Genomic DNA, 25409 nt, shown 5'->3' with positions numbered 1-25409 from the left:
TCTTGTAGATGATTTGATAAATGTTTTTGGAATGTCTGATCCTTTATCCCATAATTTATTTAAGGAATATCCGCCAACAGAATTGCATCATCAAGGAGTTGAATGTCTGATTGCATGTTATGAGAAAGGATTAGAGCGAATTAAAGCAGTTTATCGACAAGAAGTTCTAGAAATAGAATGCAGAAATGCACGGGGTAGGAGAAAGACAGAAGTAGTCAGAACAAGGGTTAAAGATTTTAATCAAAAAAAATCAAAAAATAAGACTGGAATTAAGTCATTCCAACAAGCAAGTGGATCAAGCAACCAGGCGGATAATTTAGAATCACCATACATACCTGAAAGCCAAAATAATCTGGTAAAAGTGCCAAAGAAAAAGCGTAAACAAACAACTCCAGAAGAAGAAAAAATACTTGAAGAATTGTTGGTTTATAAAGAAGAACTACCAGACTCGGCTATTAATGAGATTCTTAGTAGGCTTTCAAGCAATTGGAATAAAGCTAAAGTTAAAGCAGCGTGGAGGTATCGTAAATCTAAAGTTAGTGAATAATCTATAAGTACTAACATTATTTAGAATATTTTCTTTGATATTTTGTTAGTCTAGTGTTTTTATTGTTAAATAAATGTCATTTTACAAATTAATAAATAATACATAAAAAAATTTCAAAAATGCAGTTTAAATAATTTCAATTATCGGTTAATTAAATAATAAAAAATAAAAATCGTACAATTTTAGCAAAAATTAATAATCTAACCTTCTTTTAGCGAGTAAGCTTTTCGATCGTACATAAAAAACTACATATAATTGGTAATATAAGATCGTATTTTGTTTTGATATAAACTTGCATCTGGGGGTTAAGTTCAAAAAAATAGGAAAAGTAGGTATTATATAAACTGTTCATACAAGCTTTATATTACAAAGAAAAGTATAAGAACGTATAAATTAAACCTCGAGAAACAAAAGTCCATTAAGGTTTAAGGGTATGTTACTTGAAAAATTTTTATGTTGTTATAGTACTGAAATTCGCGTAATTTATCATTACACGAAATTTGTATTAATGATCGGCATGTCATGTGACATGACCGACGTGTGTTAATATAATTATCATTTTAAAACTTTATTAGTACAATATATAATACTAAATATTTGAACCAAGAAATGATAATATATATACAATTTAGAAAATATTTCTATTCATCAAAAATTCATTTTCTTTATGAAATCTTGGTATAATATGAACACTGTGTGTTATAGAATCTAATGGTACTACATCATAACTTTTTAACATTAATAGCCGAGGACATCCATAAATTTCTATATCTTCATTATCCTGCTTGCAATAATCATACCATTTTACCATTGCAAAGCTAAATTTTATGGTATTATGTGAATTATTATTAATAATTATGTTTCCTAATAATAATACCTAATATAAAATTTTAATAATATAATAAATATATGATATCTATCTAATTAAAAAAATTTTGTCATATTTAGATTACCCTGTATAAATAATTTGAATTGTGTAACATTGAAAGTGTGATATTCGTTCGATCTATTTCATAATTATCATATCATAATTAACTAACCAATCTTTAAACTAATACATTTATAGTTAATTAAAATTTGATAGATTAATACTAACAAAAAAAGTATAATGTCTCTTGCGGTCATTTCCTAACATGACTCGACGGGTCGGGTCATCAAATCATGTGACCCCAATGACCCGCTCTCTTAGTTACCATGTAATAATAATTTTTTTCAGTTTTTACCAAAAAACTGAAACTACCTTTTTAGTCTTTTTTTTTATTAATTTTTTATCCCTCTTTTTATCATTATTGTTTCTTTTGGTTAACAACCAAAATTTTTTTATACTTATTGGATTTTTTTTTTATGGATTTTTTTTTATCAAAATTTTGGATTTTTTTTTATATAGTTTATTCTTTTTTTTAAGACTATAGAACTATGTCCTACGGCTTTTTGTGAGATTTTTTTTATTGTTTCTGACTAATAAATTCGTGTGAAAATTTTTTTTTTTTAGTGAGAATTTTTTGATTTAGTGAGAACTTTTTTTGTTTATTGAGATTTTTTTTTTCGATTTAGTGAGAACTTTTTTTGTTTGATTTTTTCAATATTATTTCCGACTAATAAATTTGTGAAATTTGTTTAATTAAATCAATAATAAATTTTTTGATAAATCTATATAACTAAAAAAACTATATAACTAAAAAAATTTGTCTGACATTTGGATTAATAATTTGAATTGTGTAACTTGAAATCTATGCCATATAATTAAAACCCGTGACATGCCTCCACCTGATCTATTTATCCGTGTACTGTACATTCCTTTTACCTTAATCAGAAATTTTTTTTTTGATTATTAATTTTTAAATTTTTCGTTTTTTTTTTCAAACTGAAAAAAAATTTTTCTCCCTTTCTTCTTTCGGTTTAGTTTATTTTTCAAACCGAAAATTTTAAAATTTTTGTTTTTCCATTCTTTTCCCGTTTAGGTTTAATTTTTTTTCCTAAACTGAAATTTTTTTTTTTGTCAGAATTTTTTTCGATACTTATTTTTTTTTCAGATTCCTTTTTTTTCGGAAATTTCCCTTTTTTTTTGAACCGATTTCTTTCTTTATCCTTTTTCTTTCCCCTAAATTTATATTTAATTTTTTTTTCTTCAATTTTTTTAAAAAAATCAATAATAACATGTAGAAAGATGATTAAAGATTTTCAATTAAATTGAACGCTGGATGATTTTCAAATTCATAAAAATCAAAAAAAAATTGATATTTTTACAATATTTTATAATTAATTAATTAAAGAAATTGTTGATTTAATAATAGACTATTATAACCAAATCCATATCCGAAATTCTCTAAATAATCACCAGATTTTTGAATAAAAATTTTAATTCAAATGGTTTAGTTAAATTAATAATTTATCGAATAAAATGAGTATCAAAAGAATAATAATAAATGAAATGAACAGATTTCTAATATTTAATTGTTCAAATATTTTTCTTAGGTTGATTATAAGTTTAAAATTGACGTAATATAAAAAATTAATAAAAATATTTGTAGTATTTTCATAATATTAAAGTTTTTTCAAAAATACTTCTAAAAAATTAATCAATTTTTATTGATAATTATTTTTTCACAATTCCTAATTAATCCGAATTTCACTCTACACTCAAACATCAAATCATTAATATAAATTAGCTACATTATTCTAAAAATAATTTATTATTGACTTTAAAATTTGAACGCACCTGCGTTTGAATGCACCCCCTTTTTTGGAAATTTTTAAATAGTAAATTTGTCGATCATTTATAATCACGTTATGATCAGCAAATTTACTATTTAATAATTTCCAAAAAAGGGGGTACGTTGCAACGCACCTGCGTAAAATTATTATTTCCTTTATTATTTATATCATTCTAATATTATAAATATAATTTAATACATATTTTTTGTTACAATTATTACCATATTAAATTCCTAATTATAAACAAAAAACTTCTTTAATTTACTTAGTATTACATTATAATACCAAATCTTTCTATTTAAAAAACTCATTGGTCCCAGTGCGAAGCAACGGGTGACAGCTAATATAATATTAAAAAAATAGTAATTTTTAAACTATTACCAACCTTTCCAAAACATGCACCTTGATCTGTAATATAATTAACAGCCTCTGTTTCTTCCATTACAATAGCAACATCACTAAACCATGGGATATGATTATAAGATGGATCTGCACGAATAATATCCATTGATACTAATGTTGCACTTTTATATAGTTGTATAAAACATTTGTCTTTATCTAAAGAAGTTATAGACATATTATCTATAAAAGTGTTAAGAGAAGAATGTAGATTTTCCATTCCCTCAAGTTGCAAAGGATTCGTTATTTCTAATTGCTGAAAAATTTCTGAATGGTTCTCAAATAAGGAGAAACATATATTATAAAGTATACCCGATAGTTTTCCTTTTACTCTAGTTTTAGTTTCTTTTATAGTTTCTGTTAAGGCTTTTTGTCAAATCTATCATAATATGTATTATTCTTGAATTAAATAAACAAAACTTCTATTTAATTTTAATTATAAAAACAAAATATCATACCCTATTTAAAATTTGATTCATAACTTCTTTTTTATTACTTTTCCGATAAGGATTTTTAACATAAAACTTATGTAAGGTCTCATAAGTTTCACTGGTATATCCATTAATTGCACCAAATTGACGAATTGCAGAAATAACATGATATCTCCAAGAATGTAATTTTGGTAGACGTAAATTACTAGGATTAAATCTAGCAAAAACATTTACAAACTCACAGCTCCATATTGTAATTAAATTCTACAAATATTAAAAATATTCAATTATAAATAATAGTTCATTTGTAAAAAATATTTGAATACTATTTTACCTCAAATTCATTTAGATCATCTTCTGAGAATTCTTCTTTACGACTCATTAAATACATACGAATAAAGAAAAAATATACTAAAGCAAGTTGTTGATGATATATATATATTTTTACTTTTAAATTTATGTTCTTTAACATATGGATCTTTGTCATCAAATATACCATCAATTACTGAAATAATTACTTTCATTACCATTCGGTATTCATCTGCTGTTTATACAGCAGCAATTCCATTATTAAAAATTTTCAATCCAGGAAACTTGGGAATTGCTGCTAACCGGTATTAAACTCTTCAATTACCCAATTTCCACATTGTTCAGCTAAAAGAATCTGTGTATAATCTAACATATACTTAAAGAGTCCTAAATCCAAATGGTGCATTCTATCAGGTAAAACTGCCTCATAAATATTTAGGTCCCTTATAAATTAGAAAAAAATTGATGTTATTATTGATTTAAAATATATTTATTAAAGTTTAAATAAATTTACCTAAAGTTCCAAAAGATATTTTTTTGATCATGAATTGAATAATCATGAGCTTCTTTATTTTGAATAACAAAAGCCATTGATTCAGGTGTTCGTAAAATTATGTCTTCTTTTGAAAGATTCATATTATTTAAATTTTCAACAAGTACAGTACAGTTTGGACATGGCATCTTGCAAATAGCTGATTTGTAAGTGCATGTAATTGCATTTGCTTCTAACATATCTGCAATAAATACAGATATTCTTGGAGAAAATGTAACTTGTGTATTGTTTATTGTAAACTCCATTTCTTCAAGTTCTAAAATAGGACGAAGCATAATACTCCAACACTGCATTTCTATTTTACGTGTAAGTTGGCGAAAATAATCAGTTGCTTTGTTTTTACTTTGGAGAATTGGCATATACCCTAATATTACTTTAGCATCTTTTTTATTTCTTTCCCAAGAAGGAATATTTCCTAAAGTAAGAAAAACTGGATACTGATGAATTTTTCCTAAGTTATCACAAAGTGTTGCATCAGAATACAAAATAATTGATAAACTTTTATTTCCAATTTTTAATTTAGATTCTGCTTTTTGCCACCAATTACAATTATACTGTTCAGCAAAAATTCGTGAATGACTTCCATCCTGCAAATATATAAAATTAGATTAAAGAATTGCATTTATTTATTAATAAAAAATTAATTACTTACTATATTCATTTTTTGTTTTTTTTCAAATTGGAATACAAAATCTTTAATTACATCTTTTTTTTGAAGAAGCACTTTAATGGTTTTTATTATTGAACGATAATAAAGAGTATATGTGACACCTTCAAAAATTATTATATTTTTCTCTTTAAAATCAAGATTAGGTGCTACCATTGAATCTATAAATTTATGCATTTCTCTGGAATTCTTTGGTAAAGGTGAATTTTTTATATTTGCATTTTTGTTAAAAAATCGAATAAATGAATCAGTAGTTTGATTTGATAAATTATTATTAATACAAATTTCTGCAAATTCTTTATAAATTTCATTGGGCCATTGTGAAATATTAATATTAAGAGTTGCATTTACTGCATCTTCAAAACTGGCTCCATGAAAATCTTCTGAATCAACTGAATCAATATCACTATCTGAAATATTCATAAATTCTTCACCATCACTATCACTCATCACAGGTCGAAGGGGCACCATTGTCCAAAATTCAAAAAATGCAAATTCCACATTTTCCTGGAAAATGGTGGGAAATTGTGGAAAATGCTGCATTACGCTGAGCAATTTTTTGGAATAGCATTGTTACAACATTGTCCAATTTAGCAAATTTTATGAAAATTTGGGAAAATGCTATATTATATTTCAAATGTAACATTTCGTAACATTGTTATAACATTGTTATAACATTGTCATTAAAATTAAATTTTGCTTTTTTTTTGTCAAATGATCCAATTTTCTTGCAAATGGTGCATTTTTATGAAAATTCCACATTTTACCTCAAATATAATAACATTTCATAAAATTGTTATAACATTGTCAATTAAAATCAAATTTTGCTTTTTTTTTGTCAAATGTTCCAATTTTCTTGCAAATAGTGCATTTTTATGAAAATGCCGCATTTTATCTCCAATGTGATGTCATTGTAACAACATTTCATAAAATTGTTATAACATTGTCAATTAAAATCAAATTTTGTCAAATATTCCGATTTTCTGGCAAATGGTGCATTTTTTTATGAAAATTCTATATTTTTTGTCAAATGTTGCATATTTTCAGCAAATTTTACATTTTTTTGGTCAAATATTTCATTTTCATCAGAATGTTAAAATATTACAATTTTTTTTTGGAAAATGCTCAATAATATAGCATTACACTGGAAAATGTAGCATTTCACCAAATTACACTAAAAAGCATCACAATTATCACATTTTTTGGAAAATTCCACATTACATTAAATTACACTAAAAAATGTAGCACTATACTAGATTATGCGGCATTGCACTAAAAAATACCGTAATTACACTAGAAAATGTAGCATTACACTAAAAAATACCACAATTATTATATTTTTTAGAAAATTTCGCGTTATGCTGGAAAATGTAACATTATGCTAGAAAATTCGGAATTGCACTAAAAAACGCGGAATTGCACTAAAAAACACAAAAAAATACAACAATTACACTGGATAACGTAACATTACACTTGATTACATTAAAATAGTAAAAATTTTTTATTTATTTGTAAAAATCATGAACATTATTAAATTTATAATATTTATAATATTTATATTTAACATAAATTCACATTGTTAATATTAACAATGTATCAACACGATGTGTTGTGATGTAATTTAATACTAAACCTTACTACTAAAAACTCCCTCTTTTTGTCACTGTAAACAGGCGGAGGGAGCAGCAATGGCTCTCCCCCTATAGGTACTTTATGGCCTCTACCTGTTTACAGAGGAGGGGCTTTTCGTAAAGTATTAGTTAATAGATATATATATATGTATATATAAGCATATATATACATCTATTTAAAATTATTAAAATAAAAAAAAAAATTCTGGGGCGGGGAAAGCCCCTATTTATATAAAATTATATATCACGTGCATCACGTGATATTACTTAATAATTACCGCAGCTTCAGCTGCGGTATAACGAAAAAAAAAAATTAAGCTTTTTTTAGCAAAAGCTTAATTTTTTTTTTCTCACGGCCTTTACCTCTTCTTTCTTTCGCCCTTCCCCTTCCCTCTTTCTTTCACCTTCCCCTTTCTTCTTTCTCTCACCTTTCCCTTCCCTCTTTCTTTCACCTTCCCCTTTCTTTTTTCTCTCACCTTTCCCTTTCCTCTTTCTTTACCTTCCCCTTTCTTTTCTTTCTTTCACCTTACCTTTCCCTCTTTCTTTTACCTTCACCTTCCCTCTTTTTCTCCTCTTCTCTCCTTCCTCTTCCTCCGCCCTTCCCCTTCCCTTTTTTCTTCTACTCCTTCCCCATTCCCTTTTCCCTTCCCGGAACTGTCTTTCAGAAAAACAATGGTAAGTTTCGAAGCGAAACGCTTCAAAACTTTTTTAAATTTAATTTTTTTTTCTTTAATTCTTTGTTGTAAGGAAATGTTTCTAACGTTTCCTTTCTTTCTTTTTTGTAGGATTTTCGATGTTTTGACTTTGGGAAACGAACTGAATTATGAAGCGTTTCACTTCGAAACTTTAAATTTTTTTTTTTTACTTTTATAAGAAACGTTTTTAACGATCCTTTATTTTCTTTTGTGTAGGTTTTCGGTATTCGACTTTGGGAAGTGGGTAAGTTTCAAATCGTTTTGATTCGAAACTTTAATTTTTAATTTTTATTTTTTAGGAAACGTTTCTAACGTTTCCTATATCTTCTTTTTTTTATAGAATTTTTGGCGTATTCAACTTGGAAAACAAAATGGTAAGTTTCGAGACGTTCGCCTCGAAACTTTTTTAAAAAAATAGTTTAATTTTCTATTTTTAGGAAACATTACTAACGTTTCCAATAATTCTTTTTTTTATAGGTTTTTTTGGCGTACTCAACTTAGGAAAATGAAAGGGTAAGTTTCGAGGCATTCGCTTTGAAACTTTTAATTTTTTTTTTAATTTTTTGTAAGGAAACGTTTCTAAGTTTCCTTTTTCTTTTTGTAGGAACGCCGGACGTTTGGATGATGGAATCGAAACGAACCGGTAAGTTTCGCAACGTTGCATTGCGAAATTTAATTTTATTAAATTTTTTTTTTAAGAAACGTTAGCTAACGTTTCTTCTTTTTTTTTGTAGATACACTCTGGATTCCTTCCGATATTGGATGGTTAGGTTTCGAAGTTTCGTTTCGAAACTTCGATTCTTTTTTTATTTTTAAAAGGAACGTTACTAAATACTAACGTTCTTTATTCTTTTTTGTAGGTTCCGGTGCTCCAGGATTCTGAAACGGGCAAAATGTAAGTTTCGTTTAACAAGCTTAACGAAACATTATATATATTTTTTTTAATTAAGAAACATTCTAACGTTTCTTTTACTTTTTGTTGTAGGTTCCGGTGCTGTTCCAGGATAAATGTAAGTTTCGTTTAACGAAACTTAATATATTTTGTTTTTTTTTAATTAAGAAACGTTCTAACGTTTCTTTTAACTTTTTTTTGTAGGTTCCAGTACTCTAAAATTCCGAAATGTCAACATGTAAGTTTCGTTTTAGCGAAACTTAATCTATTTTGTTTTTTTTTTAATTAAGAAACATTCTAACTTTTCTTTTACTTTTCTTTTCTTGTAGGTCTCCAAGTCGGGTATCATTGGAAAGTGATAACGGTAAGTTTCGCAACGAAATTTACCGTGTTTTATTTTTGTTTTTTTATTATTAGAAACGTTTTTTAACATTTCTTTTCTATTTTTTTTTGTAGGTTCAAGCTGGATACTTGACTTTGGTAAGTTTCACAACAAAACGTTGCGAGACTTTAATTTTTTTTTTATTAATTTTTTTAAGAAACGTTCTAACGTTTCTCTCTTTTTTTGTAGATTGCAGTTCTTCGATTTTGGGAGTCTGATCGATCTGGAGCTCCCTCCCCTCCAGCTTCGATCTTGGGTTTGATAACGTGTAGGTTTCGAAGTATAACTTTGAAACTTCAGTTTAAATGGTGAGTTTCGTGACAAATATCACGAAACAATTTTTTTTTGATTTTTTTATTAGGAACCGTTTACTAATGTTCCTTTTCTTTTTTGTAGGTTCGGAGATATCTGGGAAGCTTTGTTGAATAAAAGCCATTACTTTCCGTTCAGGTATTGGATATGGCTTCCGAAATGGTAAGTTTCGTATGTTTCGTTATGAAACTTCTGTTTTATCTTTAAGAAACATTCTAACTGAATGGTTTTCTTTTTTTGTAGGTTATTGTAACAAGATATTAGTCCTTTTGTTCCTTGCTTGGTGAGTTTCGAAGATTTAACCTTCAAAACTTTTTTTTTTTTGATGTTTGTTTTATTGTACTTAATTACACGTTATAATTGAATAATTAGATAAATTGTTAATAAAATTAGAATCAATAAATTGTTATAAAATTTGCATAAAATTACACAAAATTGTTGCTTAATTATTACTCAATTGTCAGAAATTGTCTTAAAAATATTGCATTTGCACTCAATTGTCCAAAAATTGTCAAACCATTGTCACTCAATTGTCTAAAATTGTTAAAATTTTTCTAGCATTTGAAAGTTAAATTTTGGTAAAATGGTTCATTTTTCCAAAATTTGACAAAAAAATGCACAATTTACCAAAATTTTTCTGGTAAATTGTGCAACAATGGAAAATTTTTATTTCAAATTTGCAATTTACGTATCATTACAAAAAATTCACCACAATTTACATTACGTTTGCATAAAATTACTAAAAATTTGACTAAATTCACCACAATTTGCATTACGTTTGCATAAAATTACTAAAAATTTGACTAAATTCACCACAATTTGCATTACGTTTGCATAACATTAACTAAATTCACCACAATTTGCATTATGTTTACATAAAATTACTAAAAATTTGACTAAATTCACCACAATTTACATTACATTTGCATAAAATTACTAAAAATTTAACTAAATTCACCACAATTTACACTTCGTTTGCATAACATTACTAAAAATTTGCCTAAAATTTCCCACAATTTAATGATAATTTACTGAAAAATTTCTCAACATTTGAATTAGGAATTCTGTAGGAATTCTGCCATTTTGACAAAATTTGCCAAATTGTAAGTCCTCCATTATCCCAAAATTGTAACACAATTTACCCAATTTACTGGGATAATTCTCAATTTGCCAGAAAAATTCCAGGCAAATTTTGTGACAATGACATCTGTTCAACCTGTGCATATCATTTATAATTTCTTCAATTAGTTCAGTATTATCCAAAATATTCATGAATTCTTTACCATTATTATCACTTGGATTATTCATAATCTCTTCAGTTAGTTCAGTATCATCATCATCTGAAATATTTATTATTTCCTCAACATTTTTTGTATTATCCATATTTTCTTGAGTATTGTCAATTTCTTGAAATAAGGAAAAATCAAAAATTTCCTGTATTTCTGATACATTTTCTAATTCCTTAATTATATATGATGTAATTAATATGAATTGTCAATTGTATTATGATTAAGTGCATTTTTTAAACTCACCTTAGGTATTTCTGAACTCTTAAATAATTCTTCTTCTTGAAAATGAAGAAAATTTATACTATGATCATTTATAGTATTACTTAGTTCATTTTCTACAAAACAGTGTTGATGCTGAATATGCTGTGATAGTGCTTGTTGCTTTGCAAAGTTTCGATCACATCCTTCAAAAGGGCAATGTAAACTCATGGTATATGAAATTAGAACCAATTTTAAAAAAGTAACTTGAAAATATAATTTTATAATGTTACATAAATATTTAATAATAACTGGAAGAAATAACTATATAGTGCAATTATATAATATAAATGATATAATTGTCAGTAATGATATCATAATTATTTAATACAATACAGTCATTTAATAATGGTACATAGATTAAATATTAAACTGAAATTCATATATATTAATTTGTATCATAATAAAATTAGGATATTGTCAAACATCACCAGTGGTGTTGGTCATCAATATGATGTAATGCTGGCCAGTATTTTATTAGATTTTTTAATTCTGGTCGAAAGTACATTATAATGCTGGTACGGTAACTATCACTACCGGTGAACTTTAGCAATCATATTCATAAAATTATTATACAGTATACAAATTAAAATAAGTTAAGGTTACACAGAGATGCAAAATGAGGTCAAAATGACGTATAAAATATGCTTCAATTAAACTTATTAGTACATCAATTAAACTTATTTGTAAGCTATTAATAAACTCATGATCATATAAATACAGTAAGTTATAAATCTTCTTTTCATCCCTATTCAATTCTCTCTTTTTCATTTAATAACCTTTTTTTACAATACAACTATTAAAAATAATCATGGCAGATATGGAAAGATCTAGTAAAAAAAGAGGAAAGGGAAGAAAAACCAATTCAAAAACTCAAACTACTCGCGTACCTCTTAGAAGTCTTAGAAGTCAAAGGCAATTTAATGATGGTATTTAAAATTTTTTATTAATGATAATTTCTTTACTGCAAAATAAACAAAGAATTATTAAAACTGTGGCTAGTGGAACTAAGTAATAAACTTTCTCACAATTATTGAAAAGTTCGTCAGGATAATCCTGAAAGAAATAGTCAAGATGATTATCAAAAAAGTCTTCAAAATCATGAAATTCACGATCAACAAATTCATGGTAAAATCAATTTTATATATAAATATATAATTAATTTGTGTACTATAAAAATGCTAATTATTTTTGCATATTAATTTCATTTCTTTAACAACCCCTTAATGAAGTTCCTGATAAAGAAAAGGTTACCAATGAGGAGGGAAAAGATAGTAGTGATGAATCCGAGGAGAATGAATCAGAAACTCCAAGAAAATATAGAAAAAATGATACTGATAATTTAATGCCAAAAGCTAAAAAAACTACTGGTGCGTACTTCCAAAATTTGAATGTATATTTTTAAGGTTTACATTTTCCACTTAAATAGAAAGTGAAAAGGAAGAATACTATATAATTCCCATGAAGTTTCTTGAAAAATTAAACAATCAAAATAAAGTTTTATGGAAAAACCAATTGAAACAAGAAAAGAGACTTGAAGATATAAAACAAATACTTTTAAAAATACATCGTGAAGAATCCTTATCACCTGCTTTTTTTAAAGTAAATGTTGTTTTTAGTCCTAGATTTGTAAATATTTCTGACAACATTTGAACTTTTTTTAACAGAAAGGTATTGTTACGATTACTAAAGAAATACAAAGAAATCCTTATACCCCACTCCAGAATTATTCAAGGAACATTTTGAGGTATATATTGAAAAAGGGTCTAAGGGATATATTAATGATATTGGAAGACATCGTTGGGATTCTCGATTTTACTCTGAATTTATGCCTATCGTAAGTGTTATTTATTTTTAAAGTCTTTAATATAATAATTTTTATGAATATTAATCTTGTTGTTTATTTGATAATATACTAGTGTCTCGACAAGATGAAAAATCGTCGAGGTATACTCGCAAAAGAAATAAGAGCTACACTTTTTAAAACATGCAATATTCCAGAAATTAAAACAAATTCAGGTGCGAAAATTACTGATTGGAAAAAAAGTCCTTGTGTTACAGAAGCATACGCGAATTTGTGGAAAGTAGACAATACTGGACTTTTCGTAATTAATGGAATTATTATGAAGGCAATGCCAAAAGAATCCAAAGAAAATTGTTTAACACCTTCAATAATTTCATTTGCTCTTGCCGTCTGTTGTATTGTTTTAAATCCACATAGTGACGAAATAAGATGCACAGAAGATGCCATTAAGCAACGATCATCTATTTTCTTGGTATGTTTTATAATTTAAATCTATAGAAATGATGATCAGAATTATCATTAATTTGTTATTTTGGTAGGTATTATTAAATGAAGATACATTTCCAAAAGAAAGTGATATTTCGGAAATTCAGGAAGGATCAAGAGAAATGACAAATTATAATGATAATGTTGAAGAAATTTCTGAAGATAATGATGACGCGAGATTATTTGAGTAGTTATTTTACTGTTCAATTCATAATTGTTTGTAATAGAATATAAATTTTATTAGTAAAGAAATGCAACGAAAAGATGTAAAATTTATTATTAAATAAATGCAAAAAATTTCATTATTAAAAAATGCGAAAGTTTTTATTATTGAAAACATATATAAATTCTCATTGATAAAAAGATACGTAAAATTTTATTTTAAAAAAAATGCGAAAATTCTTATTATTAAGGTTATTCACTATTTTTGTACACCCGTATACCCGTGTGAATTTGCGTAATTTTTTAAAGACGTAAAATTTTGCAGATCCACGCCTTGTTTTAACTCCTGATAGTTCCTATTAGGCTCAAGCTCTCGGCAAATAAAATTTTAGGTTCTCGTAATAAAATTATGTGAGTGAATGTACTATATGTAGATTATAATAAATTAACTCATAAACAACAACAAAAATATTCTTTATTCTATCCGTCCGATTTCAATTTTCAAATTTCTTATGAACCTCACAATTCTTTTCTTCATTTGCTTTAATCTTGCACCTACTTTCCCGTTATTATTTTACTTTCATTTCGTAATCCTTCTTTATAATATTATAGGAATCCTCGATCAACATGACGATTATTATGAAGTTATAGATTTTGTCGAATATATAATGACTTTTTTGGTCAAAATTATTCATGTAGTGCAAAAAAAAAAATTCTAAATAACTATTTTTTTAAAAAAATTACACGTGTATGTAATACATAAAAGAATAATTCATAACGATAACAAGCTGATAGTTGGAAAATTTAATTTTATCAGCCATTTAAAATTGTAAATTTAACCGGAAACGTAACTTTTATGTCTATTTATATATGTAAGCAAAAATATCACTCAAAACGTACGTGATAACTCCCTCGTGATCGACTGATCATAATTTTTATTCACCAGAATTAATATAAAATTTACGAGATAAATGCAAAAAAATAATATTCTGATATTATTCTCTTTAATTTGTATTGAAGGTTCTCAATATTATTTATTTAATTCAAGAATATGAAGCAGTAAATCAAGTTTCTAATATAAGTATACACAAATTTATGAAACACTTACCAAACTTGGAAAAATTAGAATTTAGTATAAGTAAAAATAATAAATTATTATCGAATTTCAGAAAAATTGAAGTCCAACATCATTGATTATCTCGGCAATTGACAATTTTAAGATGATTTTAATAGTGGTTTTGGTTATAATTCTGAAAATTTGGTAAACGATTATTGACCATTATTTGGAGATAGTGCATGAATTTGATGTCGGCTTCATTATAGAAATTCATTGTAAAGTAAAAATCATCTGATGAATTTGAGCTTACCATATATATAAGGTGAACAATAAGTTTACTTTAGTAAGATGGATTGTTATTAAACATAATTCTGACTTATTTCTTAATAATTTACGATAAAAAGTACACTATAATTTAAAATTTGTATTTATGTATCTTGCATAAATGAACCAGTTAATAGGCTTAGGATGTCATAATATGTCATCACTGTCACGTACGCTACTTGTAAAAATCCTATTTGTTACCACTATAAACTGAAAATGAAACCCTAAAACTAAATGATATTTGGAATAATAAGTTATTAAAAAGAGAATTTCTCTTTTATCTTCTAGAATGAATATGAATTGCTTATAAGAAGCTTTTTATGCTGTAGATTATTCTTTAGGATTTTATCTTGAATTTATATTCCATTAAATAGGTCAAACTGAACTTGATATGACTAAATTTTAGCTATACTGTGTATTAATGTATATCTTAAAATAATCATGTTTTACCTTCTTTTTTTTTTATTGTTACTACTAATGCTTCTTCATATAATATGAATCTACAAAACTTAACGTATCAAAGATAATAAAATCGTCGCTTTATATAAACAGTATGTTGCGCTTCCTTATGTTCTTATGTTCGGATCGTCATTAATGATAAAGGCGCAGCTAATACCGGAAATATTTTTTCCGTTTTTTTTTCCGCAAAGCTAGTGTAACATAGTACAAATACTTTTTTGTTCATAAAATGAAATAAATTCCTAAAATATTATCATTGAAATATATATTTCTTTTTCTTAAACACTTTCTTAAAAAATGACGAGAGGTTATTCATTAGAACAAGATTTAAGATTATTAATAAATAATCCAAAATATAGCGATTTAGAAATTTTATGTGAAGATGAAAAGAAATTACATGCTTGTAGAGCAATTTTAGCTGCAAGATCCGAAGTATTTGATAGATTACTTTATAACGGGATGAAGGAAAGTTATGAAAAAAAAATTTCTTTTCCAAAAATTAAGTCCGTTGGAATGGAGATTGTATTAGAATATACTTATACGGGATCAATTAAAGAAGAATCTTTAACAAAGGATAATATAATTGAAGCTTTTTACGCTGCTGACTATTTTCAATTACCGGACCTTCAGAATTTTATTATGAAAGTTTTCAAAAATACATTAGAAAAAAATCCTACAGAAAATTATTCACCAGAATTATTATCTAAATTTGCAGGAAAAATGCCATTAACAGAAGATAATATTCTACTTAATTTATTGGTTGAAGCGGTAGCGAATATTCCATTAAATACTATTGAATTCGGTCGATTGTCTATTGCAGGTCTTCAATTTCTTTTATCCTGTACATATGAGAAAGAAATGGTATTTGCAACTCCAGAATATGAAGTTTTTCGATATAGTGCTATTCTTGCAGCAAAACACGTTTCTAATGATGCATATTCAACTCTTATGAAACAATTGCCTACCATAGAACAAATGCAAATAGATAATTCAGTTCAAATAAAAAATAAATTTATTACTGATCATCAAAATGTTGCTAAAGAATTGGAACCTTTGATTGAATTTATTAATTTCAAGCGAATTAAAGGTCAAATTTTAGCCGATGTTATTGATCCATTAGAAATTATTCCTTCTAAAGTAATTTTAAATGTTTATCGAGACATAGCAAGGTCAAACATGCCAAATTTAAATGATACTCGAGGAATACCAAAAACGTTGTACGTTTGGGATGAAAAAGCATGCGGATCAAATCTTATTATTGAAGATAATGGGAAAATTGTACAAGCAGAAGAAGATTGCATTGATCACCAGTGTGTTAGAGGTACAATAGCATTGGAAAATAAAGGGACTTTTGAGTGGGATATTATTATTGAGAAAAATTGTTCATGGTCTTGGATTAGAGTGTGTGAATCAAAAAATTTTAATTATGAAACCTTTGCAGGTAATCAACCTACTGGACGGGTATTGGGTTCCGGTGGTCTTTGCAATTCTACTAGTGGATTTTATTATTGTCTGCCATTTCACGAAGATGGTGCAAGAATTACGGTTCATTTAGATATGAATAAAAGAACTTGTGCTTTTACGGTCAATGGTAAAAAGTATCGGGAAGTATCAGAATGGGATAATTTACCGTCAAAACTTTATCCGGTAGTATCATTAAATTATCCTGGTCGCTTTCGAATTCAGCCTCATCAAAAAAATGTTTAATTATGTCATTTGGAAATAATTTATTATTTATTTTTATCAAAATTTATGATAAAAAGTTGTCTAATTAAAAGATTGCATTTTTGAATATAGCCATTTTTAGTTCAATTCGCTAATTTTAGTTATACATAATTATTTATTTATCCTAAGTTTTAACAAAACTTTTACATGTATTTATATTCTGAAATGGAATTTTAAATAAATTACAATTTTTTTTTCTTAAATTGAAAAAAAAGAGAGAAATATTTATTAAAACATATTTTATTCGAATCTAATTGTTCTTATAAAAATTACTAGTAAGGAAGAAAATTATGACATGTTGAAATGTTTTGATAAATTAAATTAAATGTCATTGAAAATTTTAATCTTTTGTAATTAATAACGTTAAATAACTTTGAAATGAACAGGACATAATTCTTTAACATTCCATTTAGGAAGTTTGCACATTTTTGTTTTTTTTTAAAACTAAAGAATTTATAATTTTATTGATTATTATTCATTTACAAAAGAACTTACTTAGTCCAAACAAAGTATTATATAAACTAAAATAAATAAAGAGGTATATACTGTAATCAAAGATACAAAAATACTAAATGAAAAAGTGCTAGAAAAAAATGAATAATATTAACTAAAATAAAAAAAAAGTGTAATTAATTGAAGCTATATTGTAAAAGGTAAATATTTAATTAACATAATAGTTTACATAAAATATATAATAAATTTTTTTTTAAAATAAAATTTATTTCTTCTAATAAAATTTGAAATATCAAGAGGTCAATTTCTTGGCATAATGGTAAATTCGCACAATTTTTTTATATAATCAGTTATAACAGTTTTTTATAAGTACATTATAACTATACTCGAGTATGATTTATATCTTTCCGCGCATTTTACTATTACAAGACTGCTCTTTCTTACTGTTTGAAATAATATCAAGATATTAATTATTGAATGACACAAGGTGACCAACGTAACATACTGTATCCATAATGATACTATATGATGTACGAATATTCTTGTTTCGATTTATTTACGTAAGCGAATCAATGTAAATATTTATTTTAAAATTATTGAAGTATTTAGAAAAAGAAAAGAATATTTTGGTAAAATTTTTTATAGAAAAATTTTCACTTATTTTCCTTCAAGTTTCTTAAGCACTTTCGCAATAATAAAACACATATCATCAACAACACAAATGGAATTGTTCCGCCAAAATCTTTTCATCTGATATTATGAAATAAATAATAACACAATCCTTATCATCGTCACGCCATAATACGATCGTTTCGTGAACAAAATGTTTGAAAAAGTTAATAGGCTGCACGTACGTAATTTTATATAGTAATTCATCCGGCTTAGTAATTGAGAATATCTTTTTCAATGTGAGAAATTTCTAGAAGAAAGTGACGAAAGAGAAGTATTCAGTTTAATAAATCTCAAATTACTATACGAGTACTAGTAATGCCTTGTCATTTAAAATACGCCGGCCGAATAATATTATATTTCAGTTTTTCATTTAATAATCGTATTACTGCAGAAAAACATAATTTGGATCTTATGAAATTCTCATGAATCAAACGCGAAAAAAATTCTTTAACATGATTTCGTTTTTAGTTAATAATTTAATTCAATATAATTATTTATTAGGTTTATTTATATCAAATACTATATTTAATATTCACATTTTTTTTTTACCAACAACTAGGATTAAAGAAGTTTGACATAGTAACCTTAATAAAAGGTTAAATAAATTTAAGTTACAAAAATCAAAAAATTTATTTTTCTTGGCTTAATAATTTGTTTAGTATACATATTATATATGACTCAAAATTTATATAATAAAAATTTATATTCAAAAACTTATATTCAATAATCTAATTTTTTTGATGAGGTAAAATTTGAAAGCGACCGGGAGAATTAAATGATACTACCGGATAAAGCTTTGATGGTAAATTATTCCATTCTGATACTTCCGCATACTTTTTACCATTGACTGTAAAAGCACAAGTTCTTTTATTCATATCTAAATGAACCGTAATTCTTGCACCATCTTCTTGAAATGGGGGACAATAATGTCCCACATAGTTATTATGATTATAAAGCGCACCACCAGAACCTAATACCCATCCAGTAAGTTGGTTTCCTGCCCAATCTTCATAATTAATATTTTCTGATGCACATACTCCAACCCAAGATCCAGAACAATTTTTCTCAATAATAACATCCCATTCAAAAATACCTTTATCTTCTAATGCTATTTTAGCTCTAACGCTTTGAAAACCACAACCTTTTGGTGCATATACAATTTTTCCATTATCCTCAATGATAAATTTTGATCCACATGCTGACTTATCCCAAACATAGCCGATTTCATTAATTGATATTCCACGAGTATTATTTAAATTTAAATTACTCGATAACGCTACATATCGATAAACATTAGAAATTATTTTATCTGGGATAATTTCTAGTGGTTCAATTATATCGGCTAATATTTGAGGTTTAATTCTTCTGAAATCAATAAATTTAACCAAAGTTTCTAATTCTTTAGCAACTTTTTGATGATCAGTAAATTTATTTTCTACCTTGATTGGATTTGTATTTGCTAACTGTTCTAATGTTGGCAATTGTTTCATAAGAATTTTATGTGCATCATTAGAAACTTGCTTTGCTGCAAGAATAGCGCTATATCGAAAAACTTCATATTCTGGAGTTACAAATGGTTTTTCTTTTTCATATGTACAAGACAAAAGATATTTAAGGCCCGTAATAGACAATCGACCAAATTCAATATTATTTAATGAAATATTTGCTGCTGCTTCAACCAATAAATTAAGAAGAATATTATCTTCTGTTAATGGCATTTTTTCCGAAATTTTAGTTAGTAATTCTGGTGAATAATTTTTTGCAAAATTGGTACTATTCTTAACTGTTTTCAAAATAAAATCTTGAAGGTCTGATAATTGAAAATAGTCTGCAGCGTAAAAAGCTTCAACAGTATTATCTTTTGTTAAAGATTCTTCTTTAACTGACCCTGTATAAATATATTCTAATATAATTTCCATTCCAGCGGACTTAATCTTTGGAAAAGAAATTTGTTTTTCATAACTTTCTTTCATTCCATTATAAAGTAATCTATCAAATACATCGGACCTCGCTGCTAAAATTGCTCTACAACCGTGTAATATCTTTTCATCTTCACATAAAATTTCTACATCACTGTACTTTGGATTATTTACTAACAATCTTAAATCTTGTTCTAATGAATATCCTCTCGTCATTTTTTCAAGAAACCTTTTTTTTAAAAAAAAGTAAACTTTTTTTTATTTTGTATGTTAATGAACCAATATTTATATTATTCTGTACTATGTTGTACTAAACTTAGAAATGCATTAGAATTGTGGCTTAGATAATTTTACCCATTCTTATATTAATCGGTCATCATTATGGAGGCGCAGCAAAAAAGTTCATATGATATACATGTGATGTATCCGATCAGGAATGCGGTGAAATTTTGGACACGTTCTCCAAATTCAATTTAAAATACGGCGTGATTCATTACATTTTGGACAATTTTGTGCATTCTTTTAAACTTCTTGTGAATGCATAACAGCTCTTTGTACAATAATTGATCTATTCAGGTTTGATTGGCATAATATTTTTGATGCTCACAAAGGTTAGCCATAATTTCTTGACACATTTGATCAGTCATACTTGTACGTAACTCTATTTTCAGTATCAAATGTATCAAATGTATCAAATGCATCAAATGCATAGGTCGAAGGTTTAGTTTGCATTAAATTTATCATAATTAACCAAAATTTAAAAAACATAAATACTCTCTATAATTATTATTTTTTCTTTCAAGTAGCGCTTAGCGCTTTCGCATAGAAAAAATTAATACTATTAGGCTGCACGTAATTTTATATCGGTATGGAAAAATTTATTGAGAATATTTGTTTCAATGTGAAAAGTTCCTGATGAAGGAAAAGAAGTATTCAGATTAATAAACTTCAATTGTATAAGTACTAATGCCTTGCAATTTAAAATATGCAGGCTGAATAATATTATATTTCAGTAATAATCATATTCCTACATCAAAACATAATTTGGATCTTATGAATAATGAAATTCTTGTGAATCAATGCAAAAAAAAATTCTTTAACGTGATTACAATTTTAGTTAATAATTTAAGTTCAATATAATTACTTATGTTTATTTATATTGAGAATTCACATTTTTTTTACCTAATATTAAATAAGTTTGACATAATTCTTGCAATAATCAAAATATTTTATTTTTATAGTACTTCAATACATAAGAATAATCATATGGAATCATAATTTATATAATAATTCTATTCACATAATTTATACTCAATATTCTAAATTTTTTTGATAAGATAGAATTCGAAAAAGACCAGGATAACATAACGATACTACCGGATAAATCTTTGATGGTAAATTATTTCATTCTGATACTTCCCGATACTTTTTACCATTGACTGTAAAAGCACAAGTTCTTTTGTTCATATCTAAATAAACTGTAATTCTTGCACCATCTTCGTGAAATGACGGACAATAATAAAATCCACTAGCAGGATTGTAAAGACAACCGGAACCAAATACCCATCCAGTAGGTTGATTACCTGCAAAGGTTTGATAATCAAAATTTTTTGATGCGCACACTCCAACCCAAGACCATGAACAATTTTTTTTAATAATAACATCCCATTTAAAAGTCCTTTATTTTCGAACGCTATTGTGCCTCTAACACATTGGTGAACATTGCTATTTTTTCTGCTTGCACAATTTTCCATTATCCTTAATAACAACGAAGTTTTGATCTATATGCTGGCTTATACCAAACATAATCAATTTCATTAATTGACGTTCCACGAGTATTAATTAAATTATTTAAATTTAAATTATTTGATAACGCTATATATCGATAAGCATTAGAAATTATTTTATCTGGGACAATTTCTAGTGGTTCAATAATATCGGCTAATATTTGAACTTTAATTCTTCTGAAATCAATAAATTTAATCAAAGGTTCTAATTCTTTGCCAACTTTTCGATGATCGGTAATGAATTTATTTTTTACTTTGATTGGATTCTCTATTTTTTCTAAAGTTGGCAACAGTTTCGTGAGAGTTTTATGTGCATCATTAGAAACTTGTTTTGCTGCAAGAATAGCGCTATATCGAAAAACCTCATATTCTGGAGTTGCAAATGGTTTTTCTTTTTCATATATATAAGATAAAAGACATTTAAGGCCCGTGATAGACAATCGACCAAATTTAATATTATTTAATGAAATATTTGCTACTGCTTCAACCAATAAATTAAGAAGAACGTTATCTTCTGTTAATGGCATTTTTTCCGAAATTTTAGATAGTAATTCCGGTGAATAATTTTTTGCAAAATTAGTATTCTTAAATGTTTTAAAAATAAAATCTTGTAGGTCCGATAATTGAAAATAGACTGCAGCATAAAAAGCTTCAACCGTATTATCTTTTGTTAAAGATTCTTCTTTAACTGACCCTGATAAATATATTCTAATATAATTTCCATTCCAGCAGAATTAATTTTTGGAAAAGAAATTTTGTTTTCATAACTTTCTTTCATTCCATTATAAAATAATCTATCAAATACTTCGGATCTTGCTGCTAAAATTGCTCTACAACCGTGTAATTTCTTTCCATCTTCACATAAAATTTCTATATCACTATACTTTGGATTATTTACTAATAATCTTAAATCTTGTTCTAATGAATATCCTCTTGTCATTTTTTCAAAAAACCTTTTTTTTAAAAAAAAAGTAAACATTTTTTTTTTTTATTTTAGATTTTTAATGAAAATATTTATATTATTCTGTACTAAACTTAGAAATGCATTGTTTTGATACATCACATGTAGTATATCATATGAATTCTTTTGCTGCGCCCATAATGATGACCGATCGATTAATTATTTTTTATATTTGGAGTTCTTTCTAATTCCTTGCATTCGTTAATAAAGTATTGTTGTATTTCTTCCTCTTTTGGATCTGCATTTTTGTTAGACGGACTTGTAAACCTTCCATTTCCACTTCTTTTGCTACTCGTGGTCAAAACGAGTGGAAAGCCAATATGTGCTCCTTTTTCCATAACAATACTACCCTTGTCAGTTCCTGTTACCTCAGAATGGCGTTTGCAGAAATGATTGACGGATCAGATGAATAACATACCTAGTGAATAGATCGATGCTATCCATAGCACGAATTAGTTTATTAAAATCCTGCTCTATTTTAAAACCAAGGCCGCTCAATTCATTTTTGATGTCCCTCACTTCATTTTTGATCTCCCTCACGTCATTTTTGATGTCCTTCACTTCATCTTTGACGACTTCCTTAATTATATTTTTCAGAGAATCTAAATTAGGAAAATCACCTTGTCCTAAAAAGTTTAACATTATTGTTAGGAAATGAGAAAGTAGAATATTCGATATTATCGTAGAAGAAAAATCATCAAGCTAGGTTGCGTTTCGTGTTGACTAATTTATTATGACTCACTTACCAGCAGCTGATTGCTCTACGATAACGCGAATGTTTTTGACGATCATAAGCAGGAGGAAAGAAAAGCACAAGAATAAGTAAGTATTATTATTGGCAAACCAAATAATGTAGTTAAGCATACTTGAAAACATACTAGAAGATAACAATGTTCTCAAGTATCTAAGCCTAACTCTATCATTTCCGTATTTAAGGCATTCTTCAATATCGGCTACTTTATTAGGGTTGACAACGATATAAGCCAATAAGCCACTAAATTCTTCATCCGTGATTCCAGAGTTCACGTTATAGAGACGACTAATTTCTTTACGAACATTAGTTGAAGAAGCCATTTAAGATTTTTGTGCAAATGAATAGCTTCACAAAATGGTTAGAATAAAAAGGGATTTTTTTGCAGAAATGGGAAATTAAGATATATATATGAAATCGAGATTGATTAGTTGATCATCTAAGTGAATCATGTGTCATAAAGACTAAAGGTGATGCGCACTATAGAATTCAAATTCAGATCGGCGACTTTTATTTGCAAAGAAAAAAAGATGCTTTACGGTAGAGCATATGATTGAAGATCGTAGGGCGCAGGTTCAACTTGATTTTTCGCTAGCTTGAGAAATGAAATAATATATGATGCTATCAAAGAGGGAGGGCGATAAAGACAATATCCTATCACGGGGAATTATTTTTATGATATTGCGCCTATTATACGTATGATGATTTTCTCAAAATGCCGATACATAGCAAGAAGAGTAAAATGTTCATTTTGTTTTAGAACATCTAGTATAGAGGTTGGAAAATCGATTAACATCGTGATGATATGTTTCAAGAAGCTAGCTGACCTTACTAGAATAATCTCGTTTATTTGATCAAGGATGTAAGTTTGATTAGAAATTATTGGTTTTACCTGATTTTTTGATTTTTTGCTTATATTTGCACAAGGTAGATAAAAAGGTTCACTAACTGTCCCCCCTTCTTTTTATATGATTTGTAGTGGGTCTAAGGTTCGATTTTTGGAATAAATCTTTAGAAGAAATTACGATATTATTATTCATCACGAAAATCAGATCAACGGATACTCCTTAAAATTATAATAGAAAAATTAAATGCTATCCATATATAAAGATCATCATCGGTTTAATCCGTGCTTAAAAATAATTAAAATTTTATTTTTATTCGTGATCCACGAGTCCACTGCAAACGATCTACAGAAAATGATGGGAATCTGGCGTGGCGTCAAATAAAAGTAGAAAATTATGTGAAAAAATTATTGTAAAAATCAACTTTGGGATAAATATTATGCATTAAAATATGTTGGTGTTTAATGAGTTTACATAAAGACATAAATTTGCACCGAAATCATGTATGAATTTTTTGCGACTCACGGATCATGAATTAATATAGTAATAAAATAATATATTTTGTATATATTTTTTTTTCTGAAAAAATAAACTGGTCTGCGGATGTTACATGTGTGGATCATGTGATTCAAGCCAAGAAGACTCGAGGATATTATTTCTTCTGGAATCACATTCACAGATAATATTTTATGGAGAATATAAATAGCCAAAAGGTCCGTTAGTATATATACATTCTGCTAAGAAAAAAAATAGGTTATAAAGTCACCAGATTTTCGGGTGCCAGAAAATTTTTTATTAATACATGTAAAAAATAAATACAAAGTTGTGAACATAGTTCACTGATACATGAAGTTTCTATGATATGCCTAATGTATAATCCCACGGAATTTCGCTCCGCGTTCTTTATGAAATGTCTATAAATAC

The 25409-nt window shown here is 26.8% G+C and overlaps 8 protein-coding genes across 8 annotated transcripts; 5 read left to right on the top strand and 3 right to left on the bottom strand.

The window, feature by feature from the left end:
* Positions 1-31: 31 nt before the first annotated feature.
* OCT59_000986 (uncharacterized protein) lies at positions 32-547 on the top strand (the record flags this gene model as incomplete). The annotated part of the gene is made up of 1 exon (XM_066139243.1): positions 32-547. One exon carries the CDS (start codon positions 32-34, stop codon positions 545-547), a length of 516 nt encoding a protein of 171 aa, XP_065988665.1.
* A 7377-nt stretch (positions 548-7924) lies between these two features.
* On the top strand, positions 7925-8972 carry OCT59_000985 (uncharacterized protein; the record flags this gene model as incomplete). Its single annotated transcript, XM_066139242.1, has 8 exons — positions 7925-7927; positions 8164-8191; positions 8288-8321; positions 8425-8460; positions 8552-8590; positions 8682-8712; positions 8808-8842; positions 8933-8972. The coding sequence occupies 8 exons, from the start codon at positions 7925-7927 to the stop codon at positions 8970-8972; spliced, it is 246 nt and encodes an 81-aa protein (XP_065988664.1).
* A 95-nt stretch (positions 8973-9067) lies between these two features.
* Positions 9068-9786, top strand: OCT59_000984 (uncharacterized protein; the record flags this gene model as incomplete). Its single annotated transcript, XM_066139241.1, has 6 exons — positions 9068-9077; positions 9169-9203; positions 9296-9319; positions 9411-9529; positions 9618-9695; positions 9777-9786. 6 exons carry the CDS (start codon positions 9068-9070, stop codon positions 9784-9786), a joined length of 276 nt encoding a protein of 91 aa, XP_065988663.1.
* A 2105-nt stretch (positions 9787-11891) lies between these two features.
* On the top strand, positions 11892-13561 carry OCT59_000983 (uncharacterized protein; the record flags this gene model as incomplete). Its single annotated transcript, XM_066139239.1, has 7 exons — positions 11892-12009; positions 12122-12208; positions 12313-12450; positions 12510-12709; positions 12783-12917; positions 13000-13356; positions 13424-13561. The coding sequence occupies 7 exons, from the start codon at positions 11892-11894 to the stop codon at positions 13559-13561; spliced, it is 1173 nt and encodes a 390-aa protein (XP_065988662.1).
* Positions 13562-15630: 2069 nt separating this feature from the next.
* OCT59_000982 (uncharacterized protein) lies at positions 15631-17307 on the top strand. The gene has a single exon (XM_025322184.2). The coding sequence runs from the start codon at positions 15670-15672 to the stop codon at positions 17077-17079; it is 1410 nt and encodes a 469-aa protein (XP_025166856.2). The 5' UTR covers positions 15631-15669; the 3' UTR covers positions 17080-17307.
* A 1374-nt stretch (positions 17308-18681) lies between these two features.
* Positions 18682-20464, bottom strand: OCT59_000981 (uncharacterized protein). The gene has a single exon (XM_025328398.2). The coding sequence runs from the start codon at positions 20355-20357 to the stop codon at positions 18951-18953; it is 1407 nt and encodes a 468-aa protein (XP_025166857.1). The 5' UTR covers positions 20358-20464; the 3' UTR covers positions 18682-18950.
* A 1081-nt stretch (positions 20465-21545) lies between these two features.
* Positions 21546-22868, bottom strand: OCT59_000980 (uncharacterized protein; the record flags this gene model as incomplete). The annotated part of the gene is made up of 3 exons (XM_066139238.1): positions 21546-21819; positions 21941-22562; positions 22622-22868. The coding sequence occupies 3 exons, from the start codon at positions 22866-22868 to the stop codon at positions 21546-21548; spliced, it is 1143 nt and encodes a 380-aa protein (XP_065988661.1).
* Positions 22869-23044: 176 nt separating this feature from the next.
* On the bottom strand, positions 23045-23963 carry OCT59_000979 (uncharacterized protein; the record flags this gene model as incomplete). The annotated part of the gene is made up of 3 exons (XM_066139237.1): positions 23045-23234; positions 23308-23515; positions 23636-23963. 3 exons carry the CDS (start codon positions 23961-23963, stop codon positions 23045-23047), a joined length of 726 nt encoding a protein of 241 aa, XP_065988660.1.
* Between the last annotated feature and the right edge of the window lie 1446 nt (positions 23964-25409).

This window comes from Rhizophagus irregularis, chromosome 1 (assembly GCF_026210795.1).
Source record: "Rhizophagus irregularis chromosome 1, complete sequence".
NCBI lineage: Eukaryota > Fungi > Glomeromycota > Glomeromycetes > Glomerales > Glomeraceae > Rhizophagus > Rhizophagus irregularis.
The sequence above is the reverse complement of the archived record's forward strand: the minus strand, read 5'-3'. Positions and strand labels throughout refer to the sequence as shown.